The sequence below is a fragment of the Nansenia antarctica genome (assembly GCF_963989245.1).
Source record: "Nansenia antarctica genome assembly, chromosome: 6".
Lineage (NCBI taxonomy): Eukaryota > Metazoa > Chordata > Actinopteri > Argentiniformes > Microstomatidae > Nansenia > Nansenia antarctica.
The window spans coordinates 65,699,352-65,716,399 of NC_137676.1; the positions used below are offsets into that span (position 1 = coordinate 65,699,352).

At 45.9% G+C, this 17,048-nt stretch overlaps 7 protein-coding genes across 7 annotated transcripts in view; 1 reads left to right on the forward strand and 6 right to left on the reverse strand.

Moving 5' to 3' along the window:
- Positions 1 to 95: 95 nt before the first annotated feature.
- Positions 96 to 16,845, reverse strand: LOC308161307 (histone H3.2; the record flags this gene model as incomplete). The annotated part of the gene is made up of 2 exons (XM_080535306.1): positions 16,757 to 16,845; positions 96 to 510 (listed from the first exon to the last, which is right to left on the reverse strand). Exon 2 carries the CDS (start codon positions 504 to 506, stop codon positions 96 to 98), a length of 411 nt encoding a protein of 136 aa, XP_080391432.1. The 5' UTR covers positions 507 to 510; positions 16,757 to 16,845.
- Positions 1,452 to 1,994, reverse strand: LOC308159597 (histone H2A-like). The gene has a single exon (XM_080533416.1). It carries the CDS (start codon positions 1,911 to 1,913, stop codon positions 1,530 to 1,532), a length of 384 nt encoding a protein of 127 aa, XP_080389542.1. The 5' UTR covers positions 1,914 to 1,994; the 3' UTR covers positions 1,452 to 1,529.
- LOC308159391 (histone H1-like) lies at positions 2,409 to 3,336 on the reverse strand. Its single transcript, XM_080533171.1, has one exon. It carries the CDS (start codon positions 3,300 to 3,302, stop codon positions 2,661 to 2,663), a length of 642 nt encoding a protein of 213 aa, XP_080389297.1. The 5' UTR covers positions 3,303 to 3,336; the 3' UTR covers positions 2,409 to 2,660.
- On the reverse strand, positions 5,571 to 5,945 carry LOC308159393 (histone H2B-like; the record flags this gene model as incomplete). Its single annotated transcript, XM_080533173.1, has 1 exon — positions 5,571 to 5,945. The coding sequence occupies one exon, from the start codon at positions 5,943 to 5,945 to the stop codon at positions 5,571 to 5,573; it is 375 nt and encodes a 124-aa protein (XP_080389299.1).
- Positions 8,800 to 9,239, reverse strand: LOC308159395 (histone H3.2; the record flags this gene model as incomplete). Its single annotated transcript, XM_080533175.1, has 1 exon — positions 8,800 to 9,239. The coding sequence occupies exon 1, from the start codon at positions 9,208 to 9,210 to the stop codon at positions 8,800 to 8,802; it is 411 nt and encodes a 136-aa protein (XP_080389301.1). The 5' UTR covers positions 9,211 to 9,239.
- Positions 13,104 to 13,415, reverse strand: LOC308159394 (histone H4; the record flags this gene model as incomplete). The annotated part of the gene is made up of 1 exon (XM_080533174.1): positions 13,104 to 13,415. The coding sequence occupies one exon, from the start codon at positions 13,413 to 13,415 to the stop codon at positions 13,104 to 13,106; it is 312 nt and encodes a 103-aa protein (XP_080389300.1).
- The window catches only part of LOC308161306 (caspase-3-like), a gene marked incomplete at both ends in the record, with an annotated part of 4,434 nt that continues 3,897 nt past the window's right edge, over positions 16,512 to 17,048 (forward strand). The window contains one exon of the mRNA XM_080535305.1: positions 16,512 to 16,579. Within this exon, the coding sequence (XP_080391431.1) occupies positions 16,512 to 16,579 (68 nt within the window). The remainder of the gene's footprint in view (positions 16,580 to 17,048) is intronic.

Consider the following 17,048-nt stretch of genomic DNA (forward strand, 5'->3'; position numbering starts at 1 on the left):
AATGGAAACATGCCTCTCGGGGAGATATTGAGGTGGCTCTTAAAAGAGCCTTTGGGGATTTTGTTTAGATTACATCTAGGTAATGACTGGTCATCTTAGGCGCGCTCTCCACGGATGCGACGGGCCAGCTGGATGTCCTTGGGCATGATGGTCACCCTCTTGGCGTGGATGGCGCACAGGTTGGTGTCCTCGAAAAGACCGACCAGGTAGGCCTCGCTAGCCTCCTGCAGGGCCATCACAGCAGAGCTCTGGAAGCGCAGGTCGGTCTTGAAATCCTGGGCGATTTCTCTCACCAGGCGCTGGAAGGGCAGCTTGCGGATCAGCAGCTCGGTGGACTTCTGGTAACGACGGATCTCCCTCAGAGCCACGGTGCCGGGCCTGTAGCGGTGAGGCTTCTTCACACCGCCGGTGGCCGGGGCGCTTTTACGGGCAGCCTTGGTGGCGAGCTGCTTCCTTGGGGCTTTGCCACCGGTGGACTTACGAGCGGTTTGCTTGGTTCTGGCCATCGCGCTAGATTTCTTCTTCCAGTTGAAATAGAGAGAGTCTTACAGGCTCCGAGTTACGTTTATATAGCCCCATCACCGTGCCCCGATTGGTTGAGGACTATAGACGAGCTCATTGGCTCGTTGTCAAGTCCTTGTCCGGCTGCCATTGGACACGACCCCAACTTAAATTCAAAAACTTACCGCGCTTCCTTTGTCTGACCCCTCCCCCAAACAGTTGGTCCAAAGAGATGTACCGGTATCATTTATATTTCGTCAATGATAATATATCCGTAACTGTTTCAATTTCCAGTTTTAATGGTCTTTATTGGCATTGGAAACACGTTTAAATGTTGTGTGGAGATAAAAACAACAGAGAAAAAAATTATGTAATCTACGACTAAAGAAAGTATTAAACAGAGCTATGTATATGTTACGGTACATGTGGGAAAATTAGGGTTAACCTTAACCCTAGCACCTAACCCTAGTTTTCCCACATGTACCGTAACATATATATAATATACAGGTAAATGAAGATAACATAATGACAATAGATGACATTGTATTTTTATATTTATAAATATGAATAAGTGAGAACTGTGTAAACATTATGTTGAGATCAGCATGATGGTGCAAATAGTGCAGATACTTTAGTCTTTACAGTGGTTTTACTGTCAGCTCACAAATATTGCTGCCCTCTAAATCCTTTAGTCTCATCAGTTGTCCGCCATGTGTATACAAATGATCAACCAAACAAACGTATTACGGTAAGTTACACATGGAAGAACAAGGTTCACTACACAAGGAAGAGATGTTAGAAACTTTAAGAACTGAATGTTATTTTTAACGCTGAAGCGGTCACAATAGTGTGCACCGTTGTTGCGTTTTTTTCTGCCTCATGTACATAAGATAAGAAAGGACATTTCACAACATGACTCACAGCGCAGACAAACAGAGGATGGAGTGATGCATTGCTCTTTTGAAGAGAGAAGTGGTTGGCTCTTAAAAGAGCCTTTGGGGTTGAGGAGCTGAAGCCGCGGTGGTCGTTTACTTCTTGGTAGCCTTCTCGGTCTTCTTGGGCAGCAGCACTGCCTGGATGTTGGGCAGGACACCGCCCTGAGCGATGGTCACACCGCCCAGCAGTTTGTTCAGCTCCTCGTCGTTACGGACGGCCAGCTGCAGGTGACGGGGGATGATACGAGTCTTCTTGTTGTCGCGGGCGGCGTTGCCGGCCAACTCCAGGATCTCAGCAGTCAGGTACTCGAGCACGGCGGCCAGGTAGACCGGTGCGCCAGCGCCAACACGCTGGGCATAGTTGCCTTTGCGCAGGAGCCTGTGGACACGGCCGACGGGGAACTGGAGTCCGGCGCGGGAAGAACGTGTCTTTGCCTTTGCTCTGGCCTTGCCTCCGGTCTTTCCTCTTCCTGACATGGTTGCGATTCAGAGAAACTTTGACCGAATTGTAGAAAATAGTATGATAATAGTCCCTCAGCTTTGTGTGTCGTTCTTATAGCGCACCCCGAAGGCGTTCATTGGCCACCCGGTCGATGTCACCTCATCCAATCAACGAAGACGGAGACTGTTTCACTTCCGTCTTTATGAATCTCCCTCGCGCGCCACAAATCAAAGTAAAAAATAGAACTCATCTCACGATTTACGAAACTAGTATATATAGTATATATACTAATATATACTACTATAAAACATAATAATAAACTTAACAACTTAGTATATATATTTAATATACTTAGTATATTATGTTGTGAAGTGCATTCGGCTATCCCAGCTCTCTAGTACAGTGCATCCTGCTTGATTTTACAGCGAAAAGTTGTCTGATCGCCCGCGCATTTCTATCCAAATGTAACATAATGGTGTATTGGAAAGAGGAACACTTATGTTGATATTATATGCAATTTTGTGGACACTGGCATACTAGCATAACCCCCTCTCTCTCCAGCACACATCTTAGTTGTCAAATCACTCCCTGCTGACATTTCAAACTGAAGTAAAATCATTATTGTTGGGTGTCCAGTGGGTGACACTGATGTAAAATCATTTCTAAAACATACAACACTGACTTTTTCCGTTGGCATGGATGAAAATGAGCTTTTTTATGAAAAGGTGGGTGGCTCTTAAAAGAGCCTTTTTGTGGTATAAGTGGTGTCACACTTTGAATGTTTACTTCTTCTTTGGGGCTGCCTTCTTTGCCTTGGGCTTCACGGTTTTGGGTTTGGCTGCCTTGGGCTTGACTGCCTTGACGGCCTTTTTGGGGCTCTTAGCCGGAACCTTCTTGACCGGTGTGGCCTTCTTCACCTTCTTGGGGCTCTTGGTGGCCTTCTTGGCGACTGCCGCGGGCTTCTTTGCCTTCTTCGGAGACTTCTTGGCGACTGCCGCGGGCTTCTTTGCCTTCTTGGGAGACTTCTTGGCCGCGGCGGGCTTCTTTGTAGCCGCCTTCTTGGGTTTCGGGGCAGCGGCTTTCTTCGCCGGCTTCTTGGCCGCAACGGCAGCCTGCTTGTTGAGCTTGAATGAGCCGGAGGCCCCGGTGCCCTTGAGCTGGAGCAGAGTGCCTTTGACGACGAGGCTCTTGACGGCGACCTTAACGCGGGAGTTGTTCTTCTCCACGTCGTAGCCACCGGCCGCCAGGGCCTTCTTGAGCGCGGCCAGAGACACGCCGCTCCTCTCCTTGGATGCGGACACGGCCGTCACGATGAGCTCGGCGACGCTGGGGCCAGCTGCTCTCTTGGGCCTGGCTGCTGCCTTCTTCTTGGGCGCCTTGGCCGGCGCGGCGGCGGGGGCTACTGCTGGTGCGACTTCTGCCATGTCTGTAGAAGGTCTCGTTCGTTCTGGTACCAACTAGTCTGCAAAGCTGCTCGGTGAGAATGAAGCTCAACCCGGCGCAGGGGGCTGTCCTTAAATGCAACATGAGAACCGTGCAGACTCAACCATCTCTGCTCAGCAGTCTTAGCCTGCGAAATGTCCGGGCGCCTGTGTTTTCTCCTCGCGAATAACGGGCTAAAAGTCACCGGTGGTGCCGAGTTGAGGTCCAAATGCAAACGGGCCAGCGAGCAGACTTGCCTCCGGTTACAATAAAGTCATGTGAGCCGCGAAGACCTCGTGTGTTTTGTTGTGACTCGCTCAAAACCCCGCAGTTCCACCGTCGAAGGGAGCGGTGCGCACAGCTTTTCCTGTGCTATTTGTCTCTTAAAGGGGCTAAAAATGCATACGATTCGGACTAGCACTCGTTGTCCAGGTAGCCAGGATGTCTGGCGAGGGAGTCCAAATGTTGAGGGTTCCCCGATGTGGTGCGGGGTGTTTTAAATGTGAGCTCTTTTGGTGGCCGTAAAACACAGTCGCCGGGATGGCGCTGGGAGCTTGTCCCCTATGGATGGTGTTTCGAGATGTCACTCTCCTGAACAATCTAAAGTGGCTATCTCTCCTTCATTAAATTAGATTCAACTTTATTGACATTGCAGAGTAGCCTACAAGTACTAGACAATGAAATGCAGTTCAGCATCTAACCAGAAGTGCAAATAGTGATATAAGAACATGATATTAAAAACATGACGATAGGTAGCCTACAATAAGGCATGCACGGTAGTTTAGAGGTATATACAGTTATGAGCTATGTACATTTAAGCAGGTAGTTTATGAACAGTATGCAATGTATAGATGTATAACATAGGCTATATCAAAGAGGTATGTGCAATGTGCAATATACAGTATGTGCAAAGGTAGTATACTAGATTCATATTTCATATATCAACGTTTGCAGGAAAGGTTAGTAGTAGTAGTAGTAGTAGTAGTAGTAGTAGTAGTAGTAGTAGTAGTAGTAGTAGTAGTAGTAGTAGTAGTAGTAGTAGTAGTAGTATCAATCTAGACAGGACAGGCGAAAGCCACAGGCTATGATTGGTACATATCTACTATGAGGAAGCCACCACAATCAATTGCGATATTATCACCAGCATTGTAATCATTACTCCTGACAAAAAAAGAAAATATACATGACTCTTTGATTAGTGCACTGTAACTGGTGTCAACTATATTGCCACAGCAATCAAATTGACCGGACCACTCCTAATGTCGTATTTGGTCAGCTTAATCTTATCGGGATAATATGAAGGCTGCTTATGGATCATCAATAGGCAAGTGGGCAGTTAATATATTTTTTATTATTTATCCATTAAAAAATCCACTCGTGTCCCAGAAGTTGGCCATGCGTGTGCATAGTTTAGTTAAGCCTGCTCGTGTACATTTTATTCAGAGGAAGAAAGCTATTCATTTCAGAGACAAACATAAGTACAGTACTCCAGCAGTCGAATGAGACAAAGACGAGAGGTGGGGAGGAGCGCTAAATCTCCGGCGTGGTCATAAGAAAACGTGACGACTAGTCATTGAAGATTGTTAGTCATTGAAGATTGCTAGGGTTAAGGTTAGGGGTAGGGGTAGGGTTAGACATGCCAGCATGTACCAAGTCGACGTAGCGCCTAACCCTAGTTTTCCCACATGTACCGTCTTCCCACATAATTATCGAGTACTGGCACCCGTGTGTGCATGCTACTTGAGACAAATTAACTATGTATTAATTGTTTAAATGTGTCGCTACTTTTGTTCATTGCATCCATGGAGGGAGCAGTTTAGTAGTGGTGGTCTAGTGGATAGTGAGTTGGACTTGTGATCGGAAGGTTGTGAGTTCAAATCCCGCCTGAAGCCACACCACTACTAGTGTGCCCTTGGGTAAGGCACTTAGCCCTCAGTTACTCCAGGGGGAATGTCCCTGTAATTCGTAATTGTAAGTCGCTTTGGATAAAAGCGTCTGCTAAATGGCAAAATTAATTACATTATTTAAAGACAAACACAACGAGGCAGAGGGGGGATATAAAACAAAAAAAGGCACGCAAAATCCCGAACCCAAAGAATTTAGTCAGGACAAGCGCCTTTGGGGTCTCGAAAAGCGCTGTATTATTATTATTATTATTATTATTATAACATTGTAACTCCTGAATGGAACATCGACTATGGAACTGATCTTTCATTGACTGGGTGGGTGGCTCTTAAAAGAGCCTTTGGGGGTAGCCGGAAAACGCTGGTTTACTTGGAGCTGGTGTACTTGGTCACGGCCTTGGTGCCTTCGGACACGGCGTGCTTGGCCAGCTCACCGGGGAGCAGCAGACGCACGGCGGTCTGGATCTCCCTGGAGGTGATGGTGGACCGCTTGTTGTAGTGGGTCAGGCGAGAGGACTCGCCGGCGATGCGCTCGAAGATGTCGTTGACGAAGGAGTTCATGATTCCCATGGCCTTGGAGGAGATGCCGGTGTCGGGGTGGACCTGCTTCAGGACCTTGTACACGTAGATGGCATAGCTCTCCTTCCTGGACTTTCTGCGCTTCTTGCCGGTTTTGGTGGCGGTCTTGGTGACGGCTTTCTTGGAGCCCTTCTTGGGCGCAGGCTTCGCAGGCTCAGGCATGATGATGAAAACAGCTCGTTACGAATGAATGGGTGGAGGTAGTGCAGCCGCTATATAAAGGGGGAGCTATGCAAAGTAGGCGACTCCTGACACTAGATTCTATTGGACAAATACATCTACTGCGCACGCGCGGATGGAACATAGATGAAAACGTTGTGAAGATGAGAAGAGAAGAAGAGAGAATGATAATAAAGTTGTGTTCACGTTTACATAATCATCATACGCCACTGTACAACCCTGCAAATAAAACCCATATACAAATACATATATTATCGATTTAATCATGTACGTTTTTGTACTTTTTATTTTGGAGTCCAGCTTTATTATTCTTTTGCAGTTCCATTTTGACTTGCTTGAATCAGAATCATGTTTATTGTTACAACTATACAAGTAAAATAAAGAGAGACCAGGGGGTATTCCACGAAGCTCGATAAAGTTCTAAGCCTCTATAAAGTTCTAAGCCTCGAAAATGTTAGCTTGCGTTCGGTGCCATCAATGTGGCTCAAATAATTCGCTGCTTGGTTGAGCTCCTTCTGAGTCAGATATAATTAGCCTGGTCGCGACCAGGCTAAAACACAGGCTATGGTAAGACGCGCGTCAAAAAAGGCTCACAGGCGGAAACTACATCCCGAACGACAGTTCCTCTTTTAGGAAATATTAGTTCCCACTTCACACGAGATAGATAGATGGATAGGTTGACTGTGTGATAGATAGATAATTTGATATTTTGAAAGTGTGATCGATAGATAGTTTGATTGTGTGATAGATAACTTGATATTTTGAAAGTGTGATAGATAGATCGATAGATCGATAAAGAAAAGAGTGTAAAAAAAAAGTTATTGTCTCAACTTAAATTGCTGTCATCACAGCTGTCTGGCTGGCGTAGTGGTTAAGGCAGCCGGCTGGAGTTCCAAAGGTTGTGTGTTCGAGACTTGACTAAGTGATTCTTTTTTTTTTTTTTTACATTTAACCGAAGATTTCATGCAAAGGCTTCAAACACCATTGTAATCGTGTCAGTTCTTGTAAATTAGCCTGCGCCATCATTTTATAGCCTACATACTTTTTTAGATTAGATTTTAGATTAGATTCAGACAACGATGCAGTAAAAAGTGCTTCTGAAGAGGGATTTGAACCACCGATATAAAATGACGAATAAATCCTGTGGCAGCGGTCGATACCACTAGGCCATTGTGGCGATATGACGGTTTGTAGCCTGCTGCAGATATCACCACAGTAGTAATATTCATTTATTAAAATATGAACATATAACAATAACTGGGGCTAGTATGACCTACGCATTTAATCGGTCAGCAATTTCTTGCCAAACCATTTCCCTCGCCTTGTTAATTGCGGCAGTATTGCACTATTTTACATCTTATTTTTCCGTCTTCATAAAAATCAATAATTCGGAATGCTGCGCAAAAGTAGTACCCCTGCAGAGTGGAGTATCTTCATTTCGACAGATCGACTCTTCGGGGCTCTTTATGTCTGCGTGCACGCGCCCATATCGAAGATTTGTAAGCCTGTCTTCTGTGAACACTGATGACACAAGGCTGATCCTCGTTCGAGGAATCACCTGAGGCTTGAATTCCAATCTCGAGTTGCCTGAGCGCCGCATTTATTTATAGCGCCGCAATACTGATCCACCTTTAGTGGAATAGCCCCCAGAGACAATTGAGCAATAATAGAAGTAATACAAATAATAGAAAGACAACAGTCCCAAGGAACAAAACTTGTTGAATAGTTATCATACACTTTGTCTTCCATATTTTACTGTTCACAATGCATATTATTGTCCACCATAACTCTTTATTATTATCATCCATATGTATTGAAGACACCATAAAAGACAGACTGCATGCACAAGACTACTATGTTTACATATTTCCTTTGTTCTGTAACAGTTCAATAGATGGTGGCCATGAAAATTCCTTCTTTCTTTGTAAATGATGCCGTGTGTAAAGTTTGCAGTTCTGACATGTGTCTGTGTGTGAGTGTGTATTTTTGTGTGTGTATATATAATGTAAGTATAATTGATACTTAGTATCAAAGGTGAGAGCAGCTATCTCAGGATTAAGTCCCTTTCTTGTGTATTGTCTAGCATGTGCATTTTAATTATTTTATAATAACATAGTGTCAAATTGTATTGCCAATCTGTGTTGAATGATAACAGTGGAGTGAAAAATCAAAAGCATGTACAGTAGATATTTCCCAGAGAGGAATTATACTGTTACAGTCTGTTATATATTTATACATAGTTTAAATGTTAGGGAATGCATGCAGTCTAGGACTACGCCACAAATAGGCCTATCCTTCTGTAATACCTACCATGTTAGGCTCAATACTGATCAAATATTTGTATTATTTTCTTTTAAATGCAATATTAGCCGGCTTCATGCCAACATAGCTGTGTGGTTGGAGGATGCTATAGTCAATCAGAGAGGTATAGCGTCTGTGCCCTCCCGAGGGATGAAGCAATAGTAATCTATCTACAGTACTTACCAATTCATCCACCCACCAAACAATCAAAACAATTATCTAAAATCAGACTCGGAATCATTTTCTTTCAACTACCCAGTAAATCTATCTTCCAACTCATCATTTTCCTACCAAAATACTTTTTTCTAGTCATTATTTCAATACTACATTTTTCTATTGCCATTTCTACATGTTACGATAATAGACCCCTATATTGTCGATTTCCCTTCTGTTTACCGGGTGATGGAAAAGATCATGTGACGTCCAACACCGGTGGTAAATGGAAATACGCTTTTGAGGGAAATATTGAGGTGGCTCTTAAAAGAGCCTTTGGATTTATTGTTTGGTTGTCCGATTTGTTATCAGATTGACCATTTTAGGCGCGCTCTCCACGAATGCGACGGGCCAGCTGGATGTCTTTGGGCATGATGGTCACTCTCTTGGCGTGGATGGCGCACAGGTTGGTGTCCTCGAACAGACCGACCAGGTACGCCTCGCTAGCCTCCTGCAGGGCCATCACAGCAGAGCTCTGGAAGCGCAGGTCGGTCTTGAAATCCTGGGCGATTTCTCTCACCAGGCGCTGGAAGGGCAGCTTGCGGATCAGTAGCTCGGTGGACTTCTGGTAACGACGGATCTCCCTCAGAGCCACGGTGCCGGGCCTGTAGCGGTGAGGCTTCTTCACGCCGCCGGTGGCCGGGGCGCTTTTACGGGCAGCCTTGGTGGCGAGCTGCTTCCTGGGGGCTTTGCCGCCGGTGGACTTACGAGCGGTTTGCTTGGTTCTGGCCATGGTGCTAGCTTCCTTCTTTTGGAGTCGGAATATAGATAGAGTAAAGGAACTCGCAAATTCAGTTTATAAAGCCGGAGCCGTCGTGCTCCGATTGGGCGGCGACTACGGAGGAGCTCATTGGCCCGTTGTATCCTCCTTCTCCGGCTGTCATTGGACAGGAGACCCGTGCAACTTGCCCGCCATAAATTCAAACCCAAAATCACTGCCGCTCCCTCCCTAGCGCGCTTGGCGCTTCATTTGTCCCTCCCCACCCCCACAATGGGAATATAATAATAAACATAATATAAAGAATACGTTTTTTTTTTTTTTACTTGATGTTATGGGAAAATCTATCATTATTAGTCAACTGGCAGATGATACCACTGCTTTTCTTAAGGACAAAGACCCCAGATATAGCTTTTACCCTCTTCTCAGATGCACTAGGTTTGAGGCTGAATAGGAATGAATGTGGGCTTACAAAACCATCCATTAATTTCATTACAATTAGTTAAATTGTGTAGATTTTTTAGCAAGTATTTAGTCTAATGTTGAAAACAAGGGAAACCCGTTACCGTACAATGACAAAGATCAAGAAAGGTATTGGCAGAAATGGGAAGTTTGTCAATGAGAATATATTCCTATCTATGGCTTTCAGGGTATATACAAGAATCTTGAGGTTCATTTCAATACCTTTCTAAAACTTTTTAAAGACCTTGTCAATATGTTTTCCAGACCTCACCGCCACTTCGAGCTGTAACCGTTGACATCAGTGACACTTTTAACAGTTTTAGTTTGCAATAGACTAGACTAGACACTATCATACAACACAATTTCCGGTTCATCTTAGTTTTTTTTAAATAAAACTAATACATTCACGAACTTTTACTAAAAGGTAACCCAGCTCCCCAACAAATAGGGTAAATCCACTTTTAGTTTTGGTGCAACTAACTGCTGGGACATGTTCCGGTGCCACTCGGACAATTTAGGGTGTCAATTGAGGACCTCTTTATGTGGAAAAAAAATGGGATTACTGCACAACTTTGCAATACATTGACAGACATGGGGAAGAATAATTCGCGATAGATCTCTAGCGCGTTCATGTGACAAGGTAAGGACTTCAGTCATTAAACAGACAATACAACATTGTAGGACGCGAGTGTAACTCGCTATGGAATTGGTCTTATGTTGATAGGGTGGGTGGCTCTTAAAAGAACCTTCGGGGTTAGTGACTTGACTTTGCGCCGTCAGGGTAGGGATCGGCTCTCGTATAACTGGCGTCAGGGGTCAGCGGCGATGTCGGCAACCCACCCGACCCGTCTTGAAACTCGGACCAAGGAGTCTAACGCACGCGCGAGTCAGAGGGTACTTCCGAACACACCCCGTGGCGCAATGAAAGTGAGGGCCGACTCTTATTTGGATCTCTTGCAGAGCAAAGGCCATCAACGACTCTTCTCCATCCATCACGGCTCTGGCCTTTCTTTTCCACCTCTCCCCAGCTGGTACCCTGCCTCTTCAACTCCGCCTCAGAGTCCCGCCTCCAGCTGTTTCTGGGCCTTCCTCTTTTCCGCTTTCCCTGTGGGTTCCATGTCAGGGCCTGTCGTGTGATGGTAGCTGCTGGTTTGCGCAGGGTGTGACCAATCCATCCCGGGGTTAGTGGAGCAGGCGAAACATCTAACCAGACCTGAGCATCTAACCAGACCTGAGCATCTAACCAGACCTGAGCATCTAACCAGACCTGAGCATCTCACCAGACCTGAGCATCTCACCAGACCTGAGCATCTCACCAGACCTGAGCATCTAACCAGACCTGAGCATCTAGTCATGGACTTCCATTTTGTCATGGACTTACTAAATAGTGGAAAAGCAGCCGCTGCGAGTCTGCGACGTCGATGAACATTTGGGAAAATAGTAGTTAGACCGCTTGTTGTAGTGGGCCAGGCGAGAGGACTCGCCGGCGATGCGCTCGAAGATGTCGTTGACGACAGAATTCTTGATTCCCATGGCCTTGGAGGAGATGCCGGTGTCGGGGTGGACCTGCTTCAGGACCTTCAATTCAATTCAATTATACTTTATTTATCACCGTGGGGAAATTCATTTTGACGATCCATCGCTGAAGGGAAAAGTCTCCTCCGCTGAAAAGTGTCCTCCGCTGCTTGGAAGTCGCAGCGGCAGGCGTCCCGGAGGAACTTCTCCATAGGCGGCGGACGATCCATATCTTGAAGGGAAAAGCGACGGCTTTCTTGGAGCCCTTCTTGGGCGCGGACTTCGCAGGCTCGGCATGGTGATGCTGGCTCGTTGCTTCTCAGAAACGAATGAAAGCGGAGTATTTGCCCACCCGCTATATAAAGGGGGAGCTATGCAAATTAGACGGCCCCTGACATCCGTTTCTAAAAAGCTCTAGCCTACCGCTTCCGCGTCTCCTCCACCAACCCCCTCTTTTTTCCCTTCTATTCGGTTGTAATGAAATTAAATGGACTGACTTATTCCAAAGCGCTTTACAATTAGTAGAGCGGCTTAGCACAATAATTGTGCACTTTTTGAACAAAGCATGACATTTCTACCATAGTTAGTACATACCATAAGGTTTATTTTCAGATGTGGAGGGAAGTCAGATTTGACCCAGAGGCCCGGGAGAGGTCAAATTCAAGATGGCCGCCAGTCCACCGTGTCTAATGTTAAAACATGCTTAATTTTGGAACTACAGAGTAGAAAAACACTTTAGGTGTCCTTTCCAACTAAGTTAGGTATGCTCCTTCATTTGGTGATACCTAACTAAGATACGCTAACTAAGGACACCTCGACATGTGACCAGCCGGGGTTCGAACCACCGAGGCTCTTCTCAGGAAAGGGCAGAGCAGACTGTTTTTCCTGAGAAGGCTGAGGTCTTTCGGTGTCTGCAACAAGCTGCTGCAAATGTTTTATCAGTCGGTGGTTGCCAGCGTTCTGTTCTTCGCCGTGGCCTGCTGGGGTGGAAACATCTGTGCCAGGGATGCTGCGAAGCTAAACAAACTGGTGAAGAAGGCCAGCTCTGTGGTGGGGACCGGGCTGGACAGCCTAGAGGTGGTGGCAGAACAGAGGATGGGGAAAAAACTGGCGGCCATGCTGGCCAATCCCTCCCACCCGATGTACTGCGAGCTGGCGGGGATGAGGAGCAAGTTCAGCCACAGATTTGTTCTCCCCCGTCAAAGTACAAAAAGATTTGGACAGTCCTTTGTTCCAGCTGCACTCCGACTCTACAACCAGGCCCTGCAGGGTGGGGGAGACCTGGAGCTGGAACTTTTGGAACTTTTTACTTATTGAGCCTGCACTGTTTTATGTATTTTATTGAATGTTTTCTGTTTTCTGTATTGAATGTTTTCTGCCCTAACTGAGCTGTTTGACAACAAAATTTCCCCATTGGGGACAATAAAGGTTTTCAATCAATCAATTTCAATCATGCGATCATTAGACACCAGCTCTACCTCCTGCGCCGCAGGATGTCGGGTTGGCTTGTTTCCTATGGCGATATCACCCGTACATTAAATAGTCAAGAAGAGAAGACGATAGTACGATATAGAATACCAGAAAATAGAACACCAGAAATGTCCCTTTTGGGACGGTATTTTGTAAGAACATGCATTATTATTACGGTCAGAATAGCCCATCCGTCAGTTCAGGACTGTGCACTAGGAAAAAGGGACTAGTCCACCATGCGCTATACTGTGTGTAATAACCGAAGTACCGATTGTCATTTCTTGCCGTCGGAATACTGAGACACTACATTTACTTGTGAACATTGATTTGGAAGTGTGCGTTTTTAGTGTGTGAGTTAAATGTACATAGTTGAGTGTTATGAATGGAATCAACTCTCTTGTGTGGAGATGGGTGGCTCTTAAAAGAGCCGTTGTTTTTTGAGGGGGTGGTTTCCGAGTTGTTTAACCGCCGAAGCCGTACAGGGTGCGTCCCTGGCGCTTCAGAGCGTAGACCACGTCCATGGCGGTGACGGTCTTCCTCTTGGCGTGCTCGGTGTAGGTGACGGCGTCACGGATCACGTTCTCCAGGAACACCTTCAGCACACCGCGGGTCTCTTCATAGATCAGCCCAGAGATGCGCTTTACACCCCCACGGCGAGCCAGGCGGCGGATAGCGGGCTTAGTGATTCCCTGGATGTTATCACGGAGAACTTTGCGATGACGCTTGGCGCCTCCCTTTCCGAGTCCCTTTCCTCCTTTGCCTCTGCCAGACATCTTTACGTGGAGTACAGTAGAGTGTGATCGTGCTGGTAAACATGGGGTGGATTTAGCTCAGCTAATAGGACGTGATTGAGACCAGCCTTTACAAGAAGAGCGCGCTTTTTTGTTCCGGCCTATTGCAGCATATTGCGGAGACATACCGAGTGAGACGTAAACTAGACAGTTGTTGAGGCCTAAACTAGGCAGTTGTTAACCCTTCGGGATCTTGGGCTATTTTGGTTACTTTCAATTTTGACTTTATATATCACATTTAAAAATGTTCTACCATGGTAAATTTGGAATCATTTTTTCCAGCACAATCTCACCTATATGACTGACAGTTAGTTGTTCATACTGTATATACTGTATACTGCATACTGTACAATAAAAAACACAAAAACGGATTTAGAAAATGATGTGGTTTTTTATATAAAAAATGTAAACATGCTCAATGAAGCATTTCAAAGGATGCAAATGTGCACTCAGGTTGCATATGTAAACATAAAGTGCAATAAAGAGTAATCAAGGTGTAAACAATCATTTTCTTACAAAAAACATACTACACATTGGCATTTTTTGTTCTTTTTTGCTTTTGTCTGACTTATATATCGCCTTATTCCAAAACGCTTTACAATGGCCACTCATTCACACATTCACACACCAATGGCAGCAAGCTACCATGCCGGCCCACTCATTGGGAACAATTTTGGGGGTGTCTTGCCCAAGAACACTTCGACATGTGGCCAGCCAGGGCTAGAACCGCCGATCTGCCAACCTTGCGATCATTAGATGCCGGCTCTACCTTCTACACCGCAGCCGCCCCTAACAACAATAAGCAGGTGGTTTTTTAACTGTGCCACTCCACAAAGCAGTTCCTGTCAATGATGAGACAGAGGGCAACATCACAGGACTTTCCATGCTGTGAGGTTCCTTTTGCCCAGTTGGTGGCAGTGCTGGCAGCGCCTGCGGCCCTCTGTTGCTTTTTGTCTGTGGATCTGTGGGCATGGCGATGGCAACAGGAAGATGGTCAGCCCTCCTGTTGATGGGAACTCCTGTGGAATCACACAAACAAACAAAAAACGAATTAGTTTGGACAGCTAGTTTGACGTTCCATCAACGTCGCTAAAGGGAAATCTTGGCTTATTTAGATAAGTCTCCAAGACTCACCCCCTAGTCTGTTCTCGCAATTAGATACAGTGACTGCAACCATTTAACTTATTTATTATAAACTATGTTGCAGTAGGAAATGTAGGCTGAACTGAAATGTTATAACACGTGGACCTGAATCAGGTTCTTCCCGCAGAGGGGTCTTATTAATGTTGCCTTTAATAAAAACCTTCCTTGAGAACAGGATATGGTTTTTGAGACTGTGTTGGTTTGTGGTAGCCACGATTGATAAGATTTAAAACAATGCTTACTGGTCCAAGTGTGTGGACTCATCCAGGTTGTTGGACCAGCAGCACACAAACCAATACAGTGCATACCTTCCCTCTGTCCAAATGAACCAACACAGTGCATACCTCCCCTCTGTCCAAACGAACCAACACAGTGCATACCTCCCCTCTGTCCAAATGAACCAACACAGTGTATACCTCCCCTCTGTCCAAATGAACCAACACAGTGCATACCTCCCCTCTGTCCAAACGAACCAACACAGTGCATACCTCCCCTCTGTCCAAATGAACCAACACAGTGTATACCTCCCCTCTGTCCAAATGAACCAACACAGTGCATACCTCCCCTCTGTCCAAACGAACCAACACAGTGCATACCTCCCCTCTGTCCAAATGAACCAACACTGTGTATACCTCCCCTCTGTCCAAACGAACCAACACAGTGCATACCTCCCCTCTGTCCAAATGAACCAACACAGTGCATACCTCCCCTCTGTCCAAATGAACCAACACAGTGCATACCTCCCCTCTGTCCAAATGAACCAACACAGTGTATACCTCCCCTCTGTCCAAATGAACCAACACAGTGCATACCTCCCCTCTGTCCAAATGAACCAACACAGTGCATACCTCCCCTCTGTCCAAACGAACCAACACAGTGCATACCTCCCCTCTGTCCAAATGAACCAACACAGTGTATACCTTCCCTCTGTCCAAACGAACCAACACAGTGCATACCTCCCCTCTGTCCAAATGAACCAACACAGTGCATACCTCCCCTCTGTCCAAATGAACCAACACAGTGCATACCTCCCCTCTGTCCAAATGAACCAACACAGTGCATACCTCCCCTCTGTCCAAACGAACCAACACAGTGTATACCTCCCCTCTGTCCAAATGAACCAATTAGGCAGTGCATACCTCCCCTCTGTCCAAATGAACCAACACAGTGCATACCTTCCCTCTGTCCAAACGAACCAACACAGTGCATACCTCCCCTCTGTCCAAATGAACCAACACAGTGCATACCTCCCCTCTGTCCAAATGAACCAACACAGTGCATACCTCCCCTCTGTCCAAACGAACCAACACAGTGCATACCTCCCCTCTGTCCAAATTAACCAACACAGTGCATACCTCCCCTCTGTCCAAACGAACCAACACAGTGCATACCTTCCCTCTGTCCAAATGAACCAACACAGTGTATACCTTCCCTCTGTCCAAATGAACCAACACAGTGCATACCTTCCCTCTGTCCAAACGAACCAACACAGTGCATACCTTCCCTCTGTCCAAATGAACCAACACAGTGCATACCTTCCTGGCAATTTTCTGGTGTCTAAAACATTTGAGGGCTTGGGTTGTAACGGTTTTTTGTCCAACTAAAGGATTGATTTACCGTAAAATGACCGTCAGAATAAACAGTAGGAGAGGGATGCTGTGAGGTGTTGGCCTCAGCTCTCAACTCAGACTCCTCCCACCTCAGACAGCGTCTGATGACATCATCATCAGTGGTGACATCATCTTGTTTACTGCGATTGGGTGGTTTATATCGCTCGCAACAAAGAAACCAGGAAGTTGTGACGGTGCGATATGCAGCTGCTAAAACATCGGAAGCCAATGTTAAACAAAGCTCGATAACAACCTCACATCTGAACGGAAGTTTTCAGTCGACCATTTGTTTGTAGCTAAGTTGTTGATTGAAAAGCACAAAATCATGTCTGCAGCAAACGACGCGAGAGCGGCAGGGGACAGCATAGACGCCAGGCGAGGCGACGGAGAAGAGTAAGATCGTCTCTTTGTTGTCTGCATGATGCCCGACTAATAAATAAAATATACGGTGTATTATCAGTCATATGCTCGTCCCATGATTATACAACGACTGCTTATATTATATAGAGAGAGATAGAGAGAGGGAGTGTGCGTGCGCGCGCATGTGTGTCCGTCCATATAAAACATGACTACTTTTCATTTAGAGAGAGAGAGAGAATGTGTGTGTGTGTGTGTGTGTGTGTGTGAGAGAGAGAGAGAGAGAGAGAGAGAGAGAGAGAGAGAGAGAGAGAGAGAGAGAGAGAGAGAGAGAGAGAGAGAGAGAGAGAGAGAGAGAGAGTGTGTGTGTGTGAGAGAGAGAATGAATGAATGAATGATGAATGGTCTTTATTGGCATTGATATAGTACAGGTACCATACAACGACATTTGGGTGGGGGGGGGGCTCCCCTGGTGCTAGGGGGAAAAAAAGAAGGGAAAAGAGCT

Bases quoted from the DNA above. Each gene is read 5' to 3' on its own strand.
- LOC308159597 (XM_080533416.1), bottom strand. From the start codon at position 1,913: ATGTCAGGAAGAGGAAAGACCGGAGGCAAGGCCAGAGCAAAGGCAAAG.
- LOC308159391 (XM_080533171.1), bottom strand. From the start codon at position 3,302: ATGGCAGAAGTCGCACCAGCAGTAGCCCCCGCCGCCGCGCCGGCCAAG.